Here is a 21,571-nt window from a genome sequence, read left to right as displayed (position 1 = left end):
CTCCAGAACTCTGAGGCGTGCAGGAAAGATTATGGCTGATCCCTCCCACCCCGGACAGAAACTCTTTGAGTCACTCCCCTCTGGCAGGAGGCTGCGGTCCATCAGGACCAGAACCTCACGCCACAAGAACAGTTTTTTCCCGTCTGCTACTAGCCTTATCAACAAGGCCCGGAGACCCCCCCTGACACTCTGACTCCTCACACTCCTCCTCTGCCTCTACATGTCACATTATCATTACATCCTTTTATGCGTTATATTAACGTCATTACTATTACTTATTACACTTTGCACTGTTACTCACTTCTGCCCAGTCGTACTGCTCTTTACTGCTCTTTACTGCTCTTTCTGTAGTGCTCTTTTTCATCTTTAAAAACATTTATATACTGTGTATATATACGTTTACTGTTCACTTTTAAAAATTTTGTATGCTTGTTATGCGCCAATGACACCAGAACAAATTCCTTGTATGTGCAAATCGTACTTGGCAATAAAGCTCTTCTGATTCTGATTCTGATTCTGATATAAAAGTAGATAATATAATAACTGTCTCACAGTGTCTTGCTGCTCTCAGACGTTGGTGAAGGACCGTCCCTGGTCGAATCCTCTGAAATCTTAATGGCTTCCTTCATCGCCGCGAGCAACCCGTCGCCGCCTTCGCCACGAAGCGCGGGTCCGAAACATTCTGGCCGACGAATCAGAAGCCTCACCACGACGTTGGCGTTCTCCTCCACGCTTTCACCTGAATACGGAGCAGCAAATAAGTTTGTGACTAAATAAACAGACGCGGAAACAGACATTTGACAGATTCTTTTTACCGTTGCAAAAGACGGCAAATCGCAGGAAGTCCAGGTAGCGTTCGCCCTCCACAGGATTCCAGCCAATGTCAGGGTATCCTTTACGTACCAGCATCACACAGCTCTGCAGACCACAGCCGGCCAGGTACTGAACCACCTGAGGAGACAGGAAAACACGTTCCATTTACTGCAAATTCAACTGGGACGCCAGTCGCTGAACCTCACCTTCTCCAGGTCGGGTTCTCTCAGAGCCAGAGCCAACTCGTTGTTGTCCATGACCGACGCTGCCGCCACATCCAGAGGAGTAGAACCTCGCATGGATGGAGAAGCTACGGGAGAAGAAAGGAAATAAGGATTAGTCTCAAATTCACCCTCTGATTTTATTTATCCAAAACCTTTGAAACAAGACCACTCAGAGAGGCAGAACACTGGCCCACTGGATCCAGAAGAACTTTCTGGATCTGTATAGAACTTCACCTGTTTAGAGCAATGACCATCTTACATAAACATGACAAAGTTCATCTTGATCTGTGAAGATGTCGCCATGTTAGATTTACATTGGTGCCAAATCTGACCTTCCTACTTATCGATCTCCCTTTCCTACTGACCTACCCACATACAACATGACTTACCAACTGACCTACCCATCCAACTACTGACCTACCCACATACAACATGCCTTACCAACTGACCTACCCATCCAATGACAGACCTATCCATCCATCTACTGGTCTACCTAACCACATAGATAATGATCTACCCAGTGACCAAACTAACCACTTACCTACCTACCCACCCACCTACTGACCTACCAATCTACCCACTGACTTTCCTTTCTACCTACAGACCTAACCACCTATCTATTGACCTAGCCACCCAACTACCCACTGACCTATCTAATAACCCACTGGCCTACCCACATATAATGATCTACCCACCTACCTACTGACCTACCAACCAAATTTATATTGCTGCAAAATCCATAATTTGGATCAGATCCAGATGAAACTTAGTCTGATGGTAGAGATCTGATCCTGCATACACAAACCAAATGCCCTTCAAATCCGTGAGTTCTGACAGAGATTTATGAAGTTATGATTTGTCACAGTTTTACCCGTTGAAAGAGATTGGGATTTGTTGACAGTTTGAAGATGTTCAGTGACGTCATCAGTGGGTCGATTACTTAGCAAAAATGGAATGGGAACAAGCTTGGGTGATCATCTACCAGATTGATCAGTCAAAAACTGTAGACAGGAAATTGCTAAAAGAGGGACAGACTTTCAAAATAAACCCACGGCGATGAAAACAGAAGCGCTCGCTCATGATCCACTCACCGAGGCCGACGCTGCTGTTCTCCAGTAGGTAGCTGAGATGGTCAAACATGGCCTTCTGGTTCTGACGGCTGATTCGGCAGAAGTAACAGAGAAAGCGACAACAGTTGGCCACCATTTTAGGGAACGTTATTTCCTGCAACAACAACAACGACGACACACAGACAAACACAGCATTTAAAGAGTCAGACAGTTTTTATTCCAGGTGAGGTCGAGCTGTAATCCTTCTTTCTTAGCTGCTGAATGAACCTTTGAGTCTCCTCCACTGAGCACGTTGACCATGACCTCCATGACGGTCTCATGCATCCCCAGAGCTCTCATCAGGTTCGGATGCTGGTAGAAGACTTTGTTGTTCATGATGTCTCTACAGGAGGGAAGCGACAGGGTCATTAAAAGGTCACTTTGACGACTAAATCCCTGCTGACGCTTCACAGTGTTTTGTTTGTTTAGTTAGAAACACGTTTTTCTGAGAGGACACAGTCAGAAAAGACATTTTTATCATTTCAAAGAGACTTTCAGATGTGATTAAGACAGGTTTTAAAGACAGGAACAAAGACAGAAGACGCCTGTGTTTGAGAGCGTGTTGGATGTGCACATGCTTACCCCAGCCCTCGGATCATTAGCTTCTCCTCCTCTCTTCCCATGCGCACACTCAGCAGAGATCTGATCTGACCCAGAGCTGCCAGCAGGTGGATGGTGTCCTCGATGGAAACTGAATTTATGGTGTAGGTCTTGGGAAGAGCCCGGACCTGAACGGAGACAGAGACGCACACACAAAACACATTTCACTTGACAGATAATGAATTTTTACGATGTCTTTACACGTCATACACTCCCGTTTGAACGCAGAGAGTAATGAGACGAATCAGAGTGACAGGAAACAGTTTAAATGGTCCACACGAAGGTGACTCAGAAGATTTACTTCCAAAGAAATCCTTTTTGTGCTTAAACCTTAACCCTTAAAGGGTTCAACACTTTGTAAAACTTGACCGCTTGCGTCCTCCACTTTGTAAAATCACAGGTCTGACATGCGTGTTTTTACTTTATATTAAATCAAAGAAGACTGACCAGTCCGCCGATGCCGTCATACTGACGGTGCAGCAGGACAAACATGGCTCGGACCAGTTCTGGGTCCTCGATAACCGACTCCTGAGCCCAGCGGACCATCGTGTCTGAAATGAGCTGCTGCAGCGTACCTGCGCGCACACACACACACACACAGTCACCACACTGAGACACACTCAGAGAGACAGGGGTAGGAAATGGAGGTGGACTCACTGGGTTTCCGGTCTTTCTTCTCGTTGGACAGGTTGGCCATCTTCTTCTTCAGGTAGGACACCTTCTCCACCAGCGACAGGAGACGGCCGCGTATGGTGAAGTCACTGTCACTGTCCAAACCTCTGTCCTCGTCCAACTCTATACCTGACAGGAAGGACAACTCAGTGTTCACGGGAAAACACAGCGGAGGTCGAGCGGGTGACAGCGCGGGGGTTTTTACCTTCTGATCTTTGGAATCAGAACGTTTAATGATAATATTTGGTAAATAAAAACTACAATTTCATTCTATCCATGTTATTTTAAACATATACATGTTTCCTCTCGCACATGAATGTCTTGTCATTTTGCATCCAACAGATGAAACTGTAGTCTGTGTTTGTTTGTGTTTTGCAGCAGAAACCAGTCGTTTACCACAGTGTCTCATCAGGTCCTCGTGGAAGTCCAGCAGCTGTTCTCGGATGTCCTCGGCACAGGGACACTCCTGCTTCTCCTCCTTGAAATTCAGCAGCATGTTGATCTGCACAAACGGGAGCGAGTGTCTTTGTACGTCCTTTATTTGACCACAAACGCTCATAATCGTCTTCTTCTTCTTCTTCTTACCTGCTCCTGTGGCGGCGACCTGAACTCTTTGGTCTTCTTGGCGGTCAGCGCCGCCGACATGTTGAGCGCCAGCATCACCTCGTTGTAGCGGAAGCGCTGGTTCTCCTGGAGACTCGCCACAAAGTCATCGGAGAAGGCGACGACCGCCTCGATGCGGTGACGCACCTGACAGTCGCACAGGTACTGCAGCACGTGACACATCTACACACACACACACACACACACAGAAACATGACATTGTTATGTTTGATATTCAAGGGACACACAACGTGTGTGTTTACGGAAGGTTCAGCAACCAACTTCTTCAACATAAGTCTAATTATTCAGTTATTTCAATATTTATGTTTGATGTAAAAGATTTAACATGATTCTTGTTGTGTAGAAGTTACAGTGACAGGATTTAAACAGATCAAAAATACACAAAAACAGAAAAAATCACATAAATACACAACACAAACCAAAAAAATCTAAACCCTCAAACACAATAATCAAACAAACTCATAAGCCCCGCCTCTCACCTGAAGCTTCACAGGTTCCGGCAGCTTCATCTGTAACAGTCCTTCTTTGGGCAGGCTCCTCCCCCCGTCCACACCTCCCTCGCTCTCCGCCTCCTTCTGCGTCACGTGACCGCCGTCCCGACTCTCGGAGAAGACGAACGGCTCGATGAGCTGCAGGATGTTCTTCAGGTCTCCGTTCTGGAAAACGCCCATGATGAGCATGGTGTAGAAGAGCTTGATGAGGGGCACGAACAGGAACTCGGTGCTGCCCCCTATGGGATCCCGCACGTGCATGCTTCCCTCGCGCACCGCCTCCGTCAGCATCTCGATGGTCTTGACCTTCAGGATCTCTAAGGGAAACTCGGGGCTGTACTGGAAGCAGTCACCTGAGCCGCCGTTGTTGTGGTTACGATACAACGAGCCGGCGCCGCAGACGAAGCTCGGCGACGAGAAGTGCATTCTGGGTCGCAGCGAGGTGCTGAGACCGATGCCGGGCAGCCCATGCTTCTTCTCGTCGTCGGGGAACAGCGTGATGCTCTTGGTTTCGTCCGTCATGGGCACGATGTACTCGTTGTTCATCATGAGGCGCGCCGTGGCGTAGCTGCTCAGGTGGATGTCGATCAGGGTGTCGTAGTAACCAGCGCGGAGCAAACCTGCGATAAACGCGGCGATAAAGACGCCGACAAAGACGGGAAAATGTGAGGTCAAACACGACCAACGAGCAGCAAGGTGGAGGTGGAGGTGGAGATGGAGGTGGAGTCGGAGTCAGAAGTGGAGGTGGAGTCAGAGGTGGAGGTGGAGTCAGAGGTGGAGTTAAGTGTCTCTGTGTGTGTGTGCGTGTTACCTGGCATGTACTTGTTCTCGATGGCCTGCAGCAGCTGTGCTTCGTCCACATGTGAACACAGAGCGTGAGCCACGCGGTTGTTTCCCAGCGCACAGATGGCAGAGTACAGTCTGAGGGTGTGGTAGTGGAACTTTAATAAGTCTCTGCGTTCGGACAGTTCCAGGACGTCCATCGACCTGGAGGACAGAGACAGACACAGAGACATTAGGAACGAGATGTACTTCCAAAAAACGTCCAAACCTTTCTGTGTGAGGACATTTTGTCTGTTCCCTCAACTTTAAAGTACTTTTTCAGGGTTAAGACCTAAGTTTATGTTAGAGTAAGGGTGGGGAATGCATTGTGTCTATGATGTGTCCTCACTAAGATATAAAAAGAAGTTTCTGTGTGTGTGTGTGTGTGGCTTCTCCACCTGTTCTCCTCAGGTATGTGCAGGGACATGAACTGCAGAGGTCGTTTACACTCCACCAACCAGCCGTGTCTGTCGTTTACTCTGGACGCTGACACCTGGGAAAACAAACAAAAACAACAAAACACTGTTTAATGTTCAAAAACTATCTCAGGCGATGAGTTTAAAAACAGTCAAAGACAGGTAAACACAGAGCAAACGTCACATGCGTGAGATGCAATGACTCTCCAGATCAGCAGGGGGCAGCAGTCATGTCAGAGAGTAAAAATAGGAAGACCTTTGAGAAACTGTTGCTAACACAAAAGATGTTGCATAAAGAGAAGTCATTTTAAGTATAAAAAAAAAAGGTTCTGGACTTGATATTTGACTGTGGACGTGTCCTTACAGTATTTTTATGGACAAATTGTCTTGGCTGCTCTCAGAGTAAAGTCAATGCTAACATTTGACACGGAATAACCCAGCCATGAAAAAACCTAACTCTTTAAACTGTCAACTCGTTTTATTTAAAGTCATAAACTCATTCTAACGACACAAGATGGCTGCTCTAAACAAAAATCTGTATTTTGTATTAATATACTAGCTGGCTAGTTAGCAAAACCATGCTTTAATGCTAACATTAACCAGCAGATAACCAAACTATTTAAGTTCTGAGTTAAGTGGATCACACTTAACCCGGGAGTGATTATAACTGTAGCTTCAGTTATATGCTTGTTTTTAGCATTTCTGTTTTTCTTTTACTGAGGTAAAAGTCACTCAGCTAACAGCTAATAAGAGCGTTTACTCTTTCACTGATAGCAGACAACCTTTGTCACTGATTTAAAACGCTAAATACAACAGACAAACAGCAATGACAAGGCCTTCTGATGCTAATTTATGCTAATCAATACCCCAGCTAGCATGCCACGTCTTGAAGACACACAGAGCTACAGTAGATACCTTGAGGAAGTGGTTGGGAACTCGACTCCATAAAACTGGTGTGAGGAACTGGACGTGGAGACGTGGAGGACACTGAGGGACAGAGTTCTTCCTCTCGCTCTTGAACAGACCGGCTGACAGAGGCATCACGTTCTGACAGAGGACAGAAGACACATGGAGAGTTTGAGAAAAATGTTCACACTTCTCTTCCCAGGTAACGTCACAAAATGGTGTGTCTCTCTCGCTCTCTGACATGACACAGCAGGAATTTATGACGCTATTATCACCTGAACAGAGAGTGTGTGTGCGTCTCACCTTCATTCGCCCCAGTTCAAACTGGAAGACATTGGGGCTCGTGGCTTTGGCGAAGACGGCGGGAAACAGTTTAGTGCTGGGCTCCACCTGTGGACAGGAGAAAGTGCTGAGTCACTGTGAGCAGAGGACACAGGAGAGGACGTGAAGGAAACAAAGCGCTTACCTGATAATATGTGCTGAGTTCTTTGCCGTTCGCTGTGAACGTCAAAAGTCCGTTTGTTGTGTCCACCAAACATCCGATCTCTAAGCCGTTGTTGTTCCTCCCCTGACCGGGACTGCTGCTCTCTCCGGCCCACACCATGTAACAGTTACTGCGCTTAATACTGAGGACACACGAATGCACCATGTTACTGAGACAGACGTACCAATACTGAGGACACACAACGCACCGTACTGAGGACACATGGGCGAGGACACTGAAATGCACTGTTACTGAGGACACACGGATGCGCTTGAGGACACACAAATGCACCACGGAGGACATGGAGTTACAGAGGACATGGAGGACACATGGTTGCACCACGTACTGAGGACACACCGTTACTGAGGACACACTAACACTTCACGTTACTGAGGACACCTGAATGCACCACATTACTGAGGACACACAAACGCGTTACTGAGGACACACGGACGCACCACGTTACTGAGGACACACCAAGTTACTGAGGACACACGAACACTTCATGTTACTGAGGACACCTGAATGCACCACATTACTGAGGACACACAAACGCACCACGTCACAAGGTTTAATGTCTTATAATTGAAATAAAAATGATTGACAGCTGAGACTGACATGTGATTGGTCAGGTGAGAGAATGGGCGGGGCCAGAACAAAATGACCTGAAGTTGGTGCGGTTGGAGGACATGAGGACATGGAGACACGTCGTCCGTCTCTCTTTACACTCGCTGGTTGTGACAGTTCATCAGTGAGAGGAAATAATAATAAAACGAGCTCAGTGGAGCCGTTTATGTGAGTCATCAATCACAACTTTGAACGGTCACAGTTGATCTCAGGATCTGACTCATCATAAAACATTAAAATATAAACTGCTGATTTGTTTTAATTTGAAAGTGACAGGAAGCTGCAGCGCTAAGAATCAATGAGTTTGACTAAGAAAAAACGCTGAGTCATCAAAAAGGACTACACACTGAGGATGAAGTATTTGGTATTTAGTAAGGTATAGATTATGACATCAGACGTTGCTATGGAGATCCAGAAACGGCGACTCACCTCTCGTGGACTTTGCCCTTCTCGTCTCCCAGGGTCACGGTGACGGTGCGGACCTTGTGCAGCTCGAACCCCGTGTCGTACTGATGGAAGTCGGAGGTGACCCAGCCGACCCAGACGCTGCTCGGCTCCTGACCCGGAAAGATCCGCACGGAGTAGTAATACTGCACAGAAAAGGGGGCGGAACCAGTCAGAATTTAGCTGCTTCACGTTCACAACTGTATAAATGAATGTAAACATATTTAAAAAATGTATTTAACTCTATTTAATTAAATTTAAAAGTATAAATAATTATATATAAATAAACAGTTCAAGAGCTGAATATCGTGTTTACGACGCACTAACTTTTGAAACACGCTTGGCGTTGGTCATGGAACATTGTGAACTTTTGATTTGAACACGGAAATCCCAGGTTAGCTTATTAGCTTTTATGCAAACTTCGTGTGGAAAATTTAAGTCACAATACTTAAGTAACAATACAATATTATCGCAATATTTAAGTCACAATACGGCACCATCAAGATACGATATTATTATGATATTTAAGTCACGATACCACAATATCACAATGTTTAGGTCACAATACGACACCATCACAATACGATATTATCACGAGACAATATCATGATATTTAAGTCACAATACGACACCATCACGATATGATATTATCATGATATTTAAGTCGCAACAGCTCGAGTGAGAGTGAGCACTTGGCAGCATCAACTGGACTAAAACATCATTGGATTATTTTTATGCTAATCCACAAATAGTTTATCGCCGCACGAAATATTGCGATATTTCACTGTATCGTTTTTTTTACATGAAAATTTGGCGTTAACTTTGTAGCTAGCATACAGATGTAATGATGTTTTAATAATAACGTGTGTTTACGTGAGACTTCACCGTGGAGGCTTGAAACAGGAAGTCGTAGTCGTCTCTGTCGTCGGCCATCACTTCCTCCGACAGCCGTGCGGACGTCGGACAGCTGTTGTCCGGTTTGTTTCTCTTCAGTGTGAACCTGGTGGATCAGAGCTGGCGTTTTATTTTCAAAACAAATGGCAAGAATTATAAAAATGTTCTTTAAAACAAGGAAACGCGACATTCACCGTTGCTTCAGTTTGGATGGCTTCTCCTGGTTGTAATCCTTGTGGTTGTTGAACTCGTCCCTATCGGGTCCGTTGGGTCCACTGGGACCATGAGGTGACTTCATCAGGACCTCGAAGTCTGAGACGGTCTCAAAGTCCTCCAGCTCCTGCGGCACAGACAGTCAAACTCTAGGTGGTAAAATGCTAACAATGTGGGATGGAGACTAGAGCTGAAACAATTAATCGATTCATCGATTATTAATCAGTTGCTAAATTAATTTGACAACTATAACAAAGAAATTCTTAAAAGTTAATCATTTTGGTTTGTGGACAAAACAAGACATTTGAGAACATCATTTCCAGGTTTAACGAACCCCAATCAACATTTTTTTTAATATTTTATGGACCAAACGATTAATGGTGAAAATAATCGACAGATTAATCAATTATGAAAATAATCGTTAGTTGCAGCTCTAATGGAGACTCTCCATCCTAGGCTCCACCCACCAGATCAGCACAAACAGATGCAAATACTTCATACACAACAGCTGACCCGATGGTCCTTGAAAGGCTCCACCCATATTGACATGTATTTATCAACTCTCAATATTTATCTAAATATTAGGTGCCCCAACCTTTCACGTTTTTTGGGGGGGTTCTTTTTTGGGTCAGATTTACCCAAAACTGTTTTTATTTACATTTTACTGAAAGGTTATTATGGAATTATTGCGTGTCAAGAATGTTTTACCCTCTTTGGTGAGAAGAGGCCACTGTTAGGCCTGGACCTGGAGAAGGACTCAGAACACTCGATGGGCATGCTCAGTCTGTAGAAGGTGATGTCCGTGTGACTGTTCTGAGAGCCAAACGACCTCTGCGTGACCTTAAGGCACGGAAACAGCTCCACCGTGCCATCGATCCTCACCACCTGAGGAGGAGGAGAAGAAGAAGAAACAGAGACATTTATTTTCCCGCTTGCTTCATAACAGTCTGCGCCGTTCCTGAACTTCCTCACCTCAATGTGCTGGTGATTCGGAGGAACCGGCACAAACTGAGGAAGCCTCTTGCTGAGCCACATGGTCACGTCGCGGTTCATGTTGACAGCGAATGGCTCATAGCCTTCCTGCAGACCGCAGATGGTGAAGTACTTCAGCGTGCTGACGTCTTTCCCAAAGTTCATCCTCCCCACCTGACCCACGCCCAGACTGCACACCGGGATGAACCCTGTACGAGACGAAGGGAACAATGTCACTCCAAAGGATCCAGAAGAACTTTCTGGATCTGTAGAGAACTTTACCTTCTTATAGCTATTGCCATCTCTGTCAAAAACTATAGACATGAAGGACAAACTTACACATAAACAAATAGTGCTTGATATTCGATATAGACGTGAGAGCAGTCCTGACCTTCACCAGCTTCAAAGTCCTTGAAGGCGAGTTCAGAGCCCGAGTCGTCCAGCAGCACTTCTCCGTTCAGTGTGAACATCATGGTGTGCTCGTTCAGATCCACCATGCACCCGACCACGTCGCCCGTCTGCCACGCCCGCCCAAAGTGCTCGTTACCCTGGTGCCATCGCTGGACCTAAACATGATCAAGGAAAACAAAAATACAAATACACTAAACTCGCACGAGTGTCACAAATTATGCTAATGCCAGAAGTCAGTGTACTTTGGCCGGAAGAGCAGCGACAAGTTTACACCATCAACCATGGCTGGAGCAACCATGGAGCAACTACGCTCGATCTTTAGTGGAAACTCAAAAAAAGAGAAGACACCGGCGTGGTTTTGTGGCCTACTCCTGAACCTTCTGGAGTAGGTTCTTCTAACATTATATCATGCTAAGCTCAAACAGATAACATTTACAAACATGAACAAAAACCCACTCACCTTGAATCCATCAAAGACGAAGGCCTGGTCATCAGACCCCAGCTCCTGGTCTGGGAGGCAGCCTGGACTGGCCCAGCCCACCCTCATCTCTCCCGCCGTCAAGACCTGGAGAAGGTTTACAGCATATGAAGTCTGGATTTCAACAACAAATGCTGAGAACAGGCCATTAAGACAACGTTAAGTTATAAATGTTATTTATAAATGTGTTAGAAAACACGTTAACCATCCACCACCATCACATCGTCTCACCTCCAGCTCAAAATACCACTTCCCTGCGTTAACACAGTAGGTTTTCTCTGCTCTGAAGATGCGGAACCTCTCGGCGGAGATGTTGTTCAGGTCAGCCTGAGCTGCTGGATTAAAACCAAGTAAGGATTCATTAAAGGGGGCAATTTTAAAAAGTTTAAATAATAATTTACTTAAGAATCAAAAAATGTCACTGTACCATGGTCCTGGTCAGGAGCTTCAAGGTTGTAACCGTATCCCAGCAGAGTCCTGACAGCCTCACGGAGACTATCCTTGTTGGACTTCTTGGTCCTCTCGTCCAGCAGAATATACGGAACCAGACGGGGGTTCCTACGATTCTTAACGTCCTGACGTGCGGCAGAAGACAGAAGATGACACAGAAATAATCAGTTGTTCTGTTCGGACAGTGGACTACGTCACAGTATAGCTACTGTTTCTACCACGTTTACAAATCCTACAACTGTCACAGGGTTTGTGGCTAAGGTTCAGAGTAGGGCTTTTATGTTTTTAGCTACCTAGCTCTTCTGAGGACTTATGAGTCAGTTAGCCGTTACTGTCCCCTGTTATTGAAAATACAGGGGTTATCAAAGGCAGTAGTGCTTTACGAGCTAAGCTACTTCTAAGCTCTCTGTGGCTGGGTCAGATATCTAGCCAGCTTGTCCACGCGTATAAAATCAAATTTTTTTTGTTACCTGCTGGATGCCGTAGGTCCAGCCCTGATGGATGCGGTCTCTCGCCCACACGTTGTGTGCGTTCTCAGCCAGTTTGTCCACCATGGCCTCCTGGGTGGAGGTCAGTTTGATGTGACCCAGGTCCAGAGGAGCAGGTTTGTAACCGCTGGACAACTCGTAGCTGCACAGACAGAGTCGTTACCACATAACCACACAGCTGCTCTGATGTCATCAATAATCTGTGACATTGTGACTGTGTCGTCTTCAGCTGAGGCGACGACTTACGTCGGCGACAGTTTCATCCTCCTGACTTTCTCGACCGCATGTTCGTCTGCGAGGCCGACATGGCAACCCAGAGCCAGGAGAGTCCTGGAACAGTATGAATATGTGTTTGTCACTTTATCATTCTATTACACAACATTTTTCTCTCTGTAGAGAGAATATTTTCCACTTTCCTGCTCAATTCTCCCACACCAGACCCCATAGAGAAAATCACTAATTTTACATCACAGCACAGGAGTTGTTGATCCACTGCTGCCTCCATCACTGTTCAAATGTCTTATTTTAGTGTGATCTGCATTTGAAATATTTCATTTAGACTTAACTCAGTGACACAAAGTGACCACACGAGGCAGCAGTGGTGTCAGCAGCACCTGTGTCCCCACAAGCTAAAATCATAGATTTTCTCTATGGGGTTTGGTGTGAGAGTTTGAGTGAGTGGTTTTACAAACTTCAGCTTCCTGTTGGAAAAGTCTGTCTCACAGTGAGATAAAGACGTGGAACATGTTCTGAAGACATCACAGACTCACTTGAGAGTCTCCAGCGACATCTGCAGGTTGTAGCTCCGTTCCTGCTCAGGAAGCTTGGAGAACTCGACCAGACACGGGTGCTGCCGCTTGTTATCATCTCGCACCTGAGACACAAACACAAACTTGAATCACTGCTGACTTTTACTTTTTCAGAAGAACAGAACTTAGAAGCTTCCTTCATTTCCGAAGAACCCCTGAAGAAGGGTTTGTCAGTTCTTTAGTTGAGAAGAAAGAAACCAGAGATTTCTTCAGTTCTGAAGACTTTTTAAAGAAGGCTTCTTCTTGGTTCTGGATGAAAACATAATTCAACCAGGTCCAGACTATGACCTGGACGACTGAGAACCTTCACAGACATTTTCTCTAGGCGTTCTGAAAACAAAGGGTTCATTGAGGTCACAGTGACCTTTGACCTGATACTCACGGCACCATAAGTCCAGCCCAGTTCTATCTTGTTCATCACCCACAGTTCATGGATGTTTTCTGCCAGTTTCTCCCTGATCCTCTCCAGGTGAGGAGGCAACACGATCTACAGACACACAGAAAAATTATCTAATTTATCTACATGTATTCATGCGTGAAAGTGTTTGAATGTCTCTGTGTCTCCACCTGGCTGGTGTCCACAGGTGTGGGTGTGAACGCTGCCTGGCTCAGGGTGACCGTGGGTCCCAGCAGCTCTCTGGCTGCCGTCTGATCTTGACTCGCCTCCAGCTTCAGCTTCTCCCTGGGCAGCACTGCCTCGTAGCAAGGGGCGTAACCCGGGGGAGGGAGGAACTTGAACTCGCCATGACGACCGCCAAGGAGGAAACGCACCCTGCACAGGTTCAAATGGTCAGTCAGCGTCACAAAGTCACTCATATTCAAGCTTTGTTTTGTGGGACTTTTTCATATCAAACCACTGACTTGACTCCGGCAGAGAAGCTGACCACGGGGAAGAAGAGGCCTTCAGAGTTGAAGTTCTCAAACATGCCCTGGACCGGCTGTCCGTTGATCCTGAAGGAGATGCTGGGCACGCTGAGGTCCAGGCAGCAGCTCACCACGTCCTCTGACCGCAACACGTGATGATTCGGCGAGCTAACGGTCCGAGCGATGCAGCCTGAAGAGGTACGATGGAAGCAGAGTGAAGACAGAACTGAAGTTTGTAAACCACTCACTCTCCCACACCAAACTCCAGAGAGAAAATCAGTGATTTTAGCCGCGGGGACACAGGAGCTGCTGGTCAACTGCTGCCTCGTGTGGTCACTTTGTGTCACTGAGGTCAATCTGAAGAAAGGTTTTCAAAGGCCAAAGTGACAAAATAAGACATTTGAACTTAGCGATGGAGGCAGCAGTGGATCAACGACTCCTGTGTGCTGTGATGTTAAAATCACTGATTTTCTCTATGGGGTTTGGTGTGGGAGAGTGAGTGGTTTACAAACTTCACTTTCCTGTTGGAAAAGTCTGTGTAACAGTGAGATAAAGACGTGAACGTGTTCTTAAAGATATCGTAGCCTTAAAAAGTGTGACTCAGCACTTCTCACAGCTCACCTGACCACAGGTGAAGTCCGTCAAAGCCGTACGAGTAAAGGTCGTCGCCAACGCCATTGCCGCCCCACCCCTCCCCGCCGCTGGGGTAGGGGGCGTAGCCGCTGGTGTTGGCCCAGCCCACTCTCAGGTGAGTGGACTCCGCTGTGACAAAGGGCAGCGCCTGGTCCACGATCATTTCATAGTACCACTTCCTGTACTGGGCGGAGCCTTCACTGACGCCCAGGAAGATGTTTGGACGCATGCTGTGGGAGGAGTTTTATTTAAATAATAAAATGTGTGTGTGTGTGTGTGTGTTTAAGTTATTGTGTTTGTGTTATTGTGAGTGTGTGTTTGTGTGTGTGTGTGCTTGTGTTATTGTGAGTGTGTGTACCTGCTGACGTGGCTGACGAGCCGGGTCTGCAGCAGCAGGTCTCGTCCTGGCAGCAGATTGTCACAGATCAGGTTCTGGTTCGATCGAACGGCGACACCGTGACACACACACAGAGAACACAACACATCCAGGACCTGGAGACACACACACACACACACAAATCACGTATTTATACATGATTAATAAATGAAGAAATAACATCAATAAAAACATCTGCTTTTACATTTGTATACATATACATGTATTTATACATTTATTCATGTATCTTTATGTTTATTCCTGTGTTTTCTACATTATTCACTGATCTACATTTGTCTCTACAATTCTTTCTTTTCTTTATAAATTTTTTGCAGTGTAATATTTGATGATGATCATCTGTGTTCCAGTTGTAGACAGAAGTCGGAGTTTCCCGGATAAGTCGATTTCCAACTGGGAAAGATTCATTCCGACCTCCGACCTCCGATGTAAAACAGAACGCAGCGACGCACAGGAACTGGAGGAGGATGAAGTGTGTGAGAACCTTGTGGTTGCGTCCATGTTTGTCCAGCAGAGAGATGATGGACTTGATGTGTCCTTCTTTGATGATGTTCAGCGCTTCAGGACTTTCCACCAGCACACAGTGAAGAACCTCCAGGATCCCTGGATGAAATAACAAATATACACGTAAACAAACCCGACACAAGAGCTTCAACACCATCATCTTCCTTTTTGTCCTCAAGAGTCTCCAGACGAGTGTGACTGTTCCTCAGGGTCAGAAGAACCTACCAGGGTCAGAAGAACCTACCAGAAGAAGCCTCCAGCCGCTCCAGTCTGCTGATGAGCCAGTCCAGAGACCCCGAGAACTGAGCACAGTTCTTCCTGTTTCCTCTGATCAGTGCAGCTGAGGAGAGGACAGAGAAGAGACTTGAGTGTCCTCTGTGTCCATCTGTGTCCTTCTGTGTCCACCTCCACATTTCATGGAGATGTTCTCAATCGTCCAGTTCTCCAAACATCACTGAATCAGCAGCAGCTGGACTTCTCTCCAGTTGTCCCACTGCTGCTGCTGCTGACTCAGCGACGTTTGGAGTTTTTGGACGTGGTTGTTGTGGTGGTCGGAGGAGGAGGAGGAGGAATGAAACGCACCCAGCAGCTGGTAGAGGGAGTTGAGGATGGAGCTCCAGGCTTCTCCTGCTTCTCGTCCCACGACCTCAGCAAAGTGAGCGGCACTGCTGTAGACGTGGAGGCGGTCGATGCACTCCAGCACCAGGCTGATCATGCCCTGCACGTACACACATCAAACACAGGGGGCAGCACTGTCACCATGGCCCCGCCCACAACTCCTATATTCACCACATTCATTGCAATAAATCGTTAAGAAAAACAAAAAACAAAAAACACTTTAAAACTCTTATACTCTTAAACGCAGTGAAATAAATTGATCGTACATTTGGTAAGAATTGTTTTGTTTTATTTATTCTTTATAGATTCTTAAAAATAAAAAGGGTGGAGCCTACTGTGCACACTCTACCTCCATTTTGTCCTTATTTGAAAGTTTATGTTTAACGGTTGAGAAGTCATAAAAACTAACATTTTACTAAAAAATATTATAGTGTCTTGGGGGCGGAGTTTTGACCAAAGGGGCGGGACATAAAGGTCCTAATTTTATAGCTGATATCGTTAATGACCACAGGGCAAAAATATGATTGCGATAATCGTAAAAATCCACTTTAAAACTCAGTGAAATCACATTATCGTACGTGATTTTTATTAGGATAAATATCATGTCTCCGCCCCCTTCACACACACACACACCTCCTCCTGAAACAGGTTCTGTCGGTTCTTCAGTGCTCTCAGTCGGTTCTGCTTGTCCTCGTGTTCCAGGTGATCTCCGGGTGGTTGGAAGTAGCCGATCAGGTCCTGCAGACTCAGGCTGACCGAGTCGATTGGCAGATCTAAGGTGGAGCCCCGCCCCTTTTTCCTCAGCGTGTCCAGACCCCTGAACCGAGAGAAGAGAAGAGGAACATGACATGAACTAACAGGTTAAAAACAGGAAACTCTCCCACACCAAAGCCCATAGAGAAAATCAGTGATTTTCGCAGGGACACAGTCGCTGCTGTTCCTCTGCTGCCTCGTGTGGTCACTTAACGTCACTGAGTTAAGTCTAAATAAAATATTTTAAATGCCAAATTCATTAAAATAAGACATTTGAACTCAGTGATGGAGGCAACAGTGGATCAACAACTCCTGTGTGTGATGTTAAATCGATGATTTTCTCTATGGGCTTTGGTGTGGGAGAGTGAGTGGTTTACAAACTTCAGTTTCCTGTTGGAACTTTGTCTATGACTGAGATAAAGACGTGAACGTGGTCTTAAAGATGTCGTTAAGACGTAAACTGAGGTGAGTCTTTTGTTTTGAAGACTCTGGACTGCGTCTCTCTCTGTAAACACAGTGTGTTTTACAGTGTGAGTAATATTTGCTGCTGCAGTCTCTGATGTTAGCTCTGAGCACACGACTTTTCCTTATGTTCTTACAGCTCGTGTGTCCTCAGAGACGACGTCGTCTCACTGCACAGAAACATGAGCTCGGCTCTGGGAATTAATGGTTTGGAAAGAAAACTACAATATATATAGATATATACACAGCATAGTACTACGAACAAGACTTTTTTCACCCTTAAAATCATAACACAGACAAAAAAGAGGCAAAAAAAACATGTTTGTGACCTTTGACCTTTGGAAGTAATCCTCAAATCCACTGTGTTTTTAGCCTCTTGTTTTGTCTATAAAAGTGTTCTAACGCTGTGTGACAATGTCTTTTGCACTCTCAGGCCACCGTAGTCACTCACCTGATAAAGAGGTTGAACAGAAACACCGTGCTGCGAATGACTCTGGCCGTGCGACTCTCCTCGTGTTGCGAGCGCGACAGCGTCAGCCCGTCGTCCATGTGACCCTCGTGATGCATGATCGCCTGAAAAGCAGCAGCGGAGTTTATGTCCGAACAAGATCGTCAAACATCACAACATCAAAACATCAAAGATCGGAAACGTGTCCTGCCACGCTACCTTCCTCTGGACTCCGCCCATGCGAGCACACTTGGCGTCGACCGTCTGGTACGTGAGCCACAGACACGTGTCCACGTGCTGGACGTAACACACCGAGTCGCCGTATTTGATGTCGGGGACGCCCATGCCGTCCACCTCCTTCTTCACGCCGGGGTCCAACTTTTCCTGGGTTAAAAAAAAAGAAGGAACTCAAAGATGTGAGTTTGTCTCCACCTGGTGGTCGTTTGTAGACACAACGTCACGCACATTTTCACGTAATGTTTTGCACATAATTTTTGTCAAACAGAAGGAAATTCAACTTCCATTTAACATTTTTTGCGAACAGTTGCATGAACGGATGATTAATTTACTTCAGTTCCGTCCCCATGGTGTTTTTAAACGTACAAGTAGCGCCACCAATTATGAAAAATTAGCATATTTTCGTTGACTTTTTACACAAAAACAACGGCATTTATGTCGTCACGGCAACGTCGTACCTTGGACGACCTGAAGCAGAATGCCGTGGACTTGACGTCGGCTTTCTCCTTGTCCATCAGCAGCAGAGACTTGTCCTCAATGAGACTCAGGTACTTCCCCGTGGTCACGTGTCTCAGTCTGAACGGTTGACCCCAGCGGATGTGGCTCCCGCTCCACCTGGAGGTTTATGAGACACGCACCCCCTTCTGGTTAAACATAAAACATCGTCATTGTCGTCCATGTTTGATGCTGCACTTACACGACCCGCAGTGTCTCCAGCCGCCACAGGGAGCGGGCGTGGCTAGAAACGGCTCCGCCCTCATAGTGAACCGTCCTGAGGGAACAAACATCAAAAAGTTTGGACTCTTTCCTCAAACATCTGTTCTTTTTCATGTATTACACACTATTATTTCCACATTTGTCATTATTTCTATTATGTGCAAACATAAAACACGTCCACGTCTTTATCAGGAAACAGGAAACTCACGTTTGTAAACCACTCACTCTCTCATTTTAGCTTGTGGGGACACAGGAGCTGATGGTCCTCTGCTGCCTCGTGTGGTCACTTTGTGTCACTGAGTTGTCTAAATTAAATATTTTTAATGCCACAATAAGACATTTGAACTTGATGGAGGTGATGGAGGCAGCAGTGGATCAACAACTCCTGTGTGCTGTGATGTCAAAATCACTGATTTTCTCTATGAGGTTCTCTATCACAGAGCAGTCCAGTTCGTTCTACTACTACAGAGTACCTTAAGAACATGTTCACGTCTTTATCTTGTAAACCACTCACTCTCCCACACCAAAGCCCATAGAGAAAATCAGTGATTTTAACATCACAGCACACAGGAGTTGTTGATCCACTGCTGCCTCCATCACTAACTTCAAATTTCTTATTTTTTCTTCATTCAGATTAAACTCAGTGACACAAAGTGACCACACGAGGCAGCAGTAGACCAGCAGCGAGTGAGTGGTTCATGTACTATTTTCAGGTTTCTGTGACAGCGGTTAATGATCACCTCCTCTGCTCGTCTCCATGTTCTCCAGATGGAACGGTCAAACACTCGTCCATGTGGCCGTGAAGGAGACGCAGGACGTCGCCACCGATGAGGAAACCTGCAGAGACAGACGTGGAGGGGAGGTAAGAGACAGATGAAGGGGTGAGGGGTGGACACATGATCTATAGACTCGAGAGAAAGTGTCACGTTTGTTCTCTTTTGTCACTAAAACAATCATTTAACACAATAAACCTAATTTCACAGGTTATTATTAGTAGTAGTTGGCAAAATTGACAAAATATGAAGCAACCTGTTCAAATACATTCACAAAAACCCTCTTTTTATCATAATGTGGAACAAAATATGAAGTCAAATCGAGTGTGGGACAAAATATGAACAATAAATAGGATTTTCAAAGACAATGTGCTATAAAATATCATTTACTGTGGCATTTTGAACACCTTTGAGGTTTAAGGATTAACTGTTGTTTTTAAAGAAAAGTTTACACCTTGTGCGACTTCACTTCCAGAACAGATGGGGGCGACGCTCCACAGCGTCTGCTGGAACGCTGCGTCCACGTGGAGGCTGCTGTTGCCGTAGGAGAGATGCTGCGGGAACACGATTAACACGATTAACACGATAAAACACACGAGAGAATCTGATTATCTGATTCATATGAGACCAATATGTGGGGGAAGTCACTGAGGTCGTTTGAGAAGTATTTAATCAGTAAAATCACTTATAAAACATAAAAACTGTAGTTAATGCACATTTCTTAGAATTTTATGACATTGATTGACATTTTATTAGGATACAATAATAATAATGACAAAAAAGGCTGTGATATCTGTGCAGGACACAAGAAAAACACACACACACATACACAGCTGCGACTCACCAGGTATCTTTCAGAGGAGACGCTGACCAGGATGAGATCATCTCCCACTCTGACCTTCTCTCCCTCTGAACGCTGCTTTGATGCTGGATGGATGGTCCACCAGCACGCCTCGCCTACACACACACACACACACACACACACACACTCTCATAGCAACAGCATCGTCTCTGGTTCGTTCCTCTTCTTAAGAGGACGATGATGTGAGTCACAGAGTCTGACACAGTGTAGCTAATTTAGCCAGGTTAATATTAGTAACTAATAACTATTCAGTCTGACTTTAATTCATTTAGTGAAAAGATCATAACATCGATTTATAACGTTAAATTTGACTGTTTTTCACTCACTCTCCCACACCAAACCCTATAGAGAAAATGAGTGATTTTAGCTGGCGGGGACACAGGAGCTGCTGGTCCACTGCTGCCTCGTGTGGTCACGTTGTGTGAGAAGTTAGTGATGGAGGCAGCAGTGGATCAACAACTCAAATTTCAGTTTCCTGTTGGAAAAGTCTGTCTCACAGTGAGATAGAGACGTGGACATGTTCTGAAGACATCGTAGACTTAAACTGACGTGTATATATATATATACACATATATATATATCTATATATATATATATATATAGATATATATATATATATATATACATACATATATATAAATATATATATATGTATATAGATACATATATATGTGTATATATATATATATATATATATATATATACACATATATATATATATACATACATATATATAAATATATATATCTATATATCTATATATGTATATATAGATATATATATATGTATATGTGTGGAGGATTCTGCTGAGTGGTTAGAATATAAATGGACAGACGGAGTCAGACAGAGACCAGTACCTGTGGTGTCCTCCTGCAGTCCAACATCAAAAGCCAGTTTGTCTGTGGACGAGCGGGAGGTGGACAGACAGCAGAGGTACTGAACACAGACAGACAGACAATCACACGTCAGTGATCACTTTATTAGGAACACCACAAAAATACAGCATCACCTCAGCTCAAGTAAAAAATACTGGGTGTGTGTGTGCGTGTACGAACCATTCCACTGTACGAGTGTCTCAGCAGGACAGCGTGTCCATACAGCAAGGTACGATGACCGCCACCCTGAGCCGTCTGAGAGAGAGAGAGGGAGGGAGGGAGAGGGGAGGGAAAGAGGGGGAGAGAGAGAGAGATGGGGAGGGAGAGAATAGTTACAAATGAAAAGGAAAAACACACAAAGATTGAAACACAACAACAAAACAAACGTCATAAAAAACAGCAGAGACTGAAAATATTCAGAGACAGAGGAAGAGAGGAGGGGGCGGAGCCAGTGATGTCATTATGAATATATTAGTTTCTTAAA

The 21,571-nt window shown here is 45.3% G+C and overlaps 1 protein-coding gene across 4 annotated transcripts in view; it reads right to left on the bottom strand.

Annotated features, from left to right (window-relative positions):
• ryr2a (ryanodine receptor 2a (cardiac)) overlaps positions 1–21,571 on the bottom strand; it is a 76,034-nt gene that overhangs the window by 38,532 nt on the left and 15,931 nt on the right. The window contains exons 5-50 of one of the 4 annotated variants that reach the window (XM_044014258.1): positions 21,268–21,342; positions 21,070–21,148; positions 20,195–20,307; positions 19,805–19,904; positions 19,318–19,414; positions 18,558–18,632; positions 18,319–18,475; positions 17,843–18,007; positions 17,627–17,748; positions 16,594–16,777; positions 15,925–16,060; positions 15,587–15,682; positions 15,323–15,441; positions 14,803–14,936; positions 14,433–14,674; positions 13,809–14,001; positions 13,515–13,719; positions 13,330–13,434; positions 12,909–13,012; positions 12,385–12,468; positions 12,121–12,280; positions 11,628–11,775; positions 11,432–11,535; positions 11,183–11,287; positions 10,703–10,877; positions 10,312–10,520; positions 10,048–10,224; positions 9,321–9,466; positions 9,106–9,232; positions 8,218–8,378; positions 7,144–7,303; positions 6,981–7,067; positions 6,687–6,818; positions 5,754–5,848; positions 5,345–5,520; positions 4,522–5,153; positions 4,004–4,204; positions 3,815–3,920; positions 3,404–3,547; positions 3,194–3,321; positions 2,729–2,874; positions 2,375–2,489; positions 2,129–2,261; positions 1,020–1,123; positions 816–951; positions 553–739 (exon numbers count right to left, since the gene is read on the bottom strand). In XM_044014258.1, coding sequence (XP_043870193.1) covers positions 553–739; positions 816–951; positions 1,020–1,123; positions 2,129–2,261; positions 2,375–2,489; positions 2,729–2,874; positions 3,194–3,321; positions 3,404–3,547; positions 3,815–3,920; positions 4,004–4,204; positions 4,522–5,153; positions 5,345–5,520; positions 5,754–5,848; positions 6,687–6,818; positions 6,981–7,067; positions 7,144–7,303; positions 8,218–8,378; positions 9,106–9,232; positions 9,321–9,466; positions 10,048–10,224; positions 10,312–10,520; positions 10,703–10,877; positions 11,183–11,287; positions 11,432–11,535; positions 11,628–11,775; positions 12,121–12,280; positions 12,385–12,468; positions 12,909–13,012; positions 13,330–13,434; positions 13,515–13,719; positions 13,809–14,001; positions 14,433–14,674; positions 14,803–14,936; positions 15,323–15,441; positions 15,587–15,682; positions 15,925–16,060; positions 16,594–16,777; positions 17,627–17,748; positions 17,843–18,007; positions 18,319–18,475; positions 18,558–18,632; positions 19,318–19,414; positions 19,805–19,904; positions 20,195–20,307; positions 21,070–21,148; positions 21,268–21,342 — 6,779 coding nt within the window. The remainder of the gene's footprint in view (positions 1–552; positions 740–815; positions 952–1,019; positions 1,124–2,128; positions 2,262–2,374; positions 2,490–2,728; positions 2,875–3,193; positions 3,322–3,403; positions 3,548–3,814; positions 3,921–4,003; positions 4,205–4,521; positions 5,154–5,344; positions 5,521–5,753; positions 5,849–6,686; positions 6,819–6,980; positions 7,068–7,143; positions 7,304–8,217; positions 8,379–9,105; positions 9,233–9,320; positions 9,467–10,047; positions 10,225–10,311; positions 10,521–10,702; positions 10,878–11,182; positions 11,288–11,431; positions 11,536–11,627; positions 11,776–12,120; positions 12,281–12,384; positions 12,469–12,908; positions 13,013–13,329; positions 13,435–13,514; positions 13,720–13,808; positions 14,002–14,432; positions 14,675–14,802; positions 14,937–15,322; positions 15,442–15,586; positions 15,683–15,924; positions 16,061–16,593; positions 16,778–17,626; positions 17,749–17,842; positions 18,008–18,318; positions 18,476–18,557; positions 18,633–19,317; positions 19,415–19,804; positions 19,905–20,194; positions 20,308–21,069; positions 21,149–21,267; positions 21,343–21,571) is intronic. The other 3 variants (XM_044014261.1, XM_044014259.1, XM_044014260.1) reach the window with 3 other exon arrangements.

Source organism: Solea senegalensis, linkage group LG18 (assembly GCF_019176455.1).
Source record: "Solea senegalensis isolate Sse05_10M linkage group LG18, IFAPA_SoseM_1, whole genome shotgun sequence".
NCBI lineage: Eukaryota > Metazoa > Chordata > Actinopteri > Pleuronectiformes > Soleidae > Solea > Solea senegalensis.
Note: the sequence above shows the minus strand (reverse complement) of the source record. Positions and strands in the feature narration are given on the sequence as shown.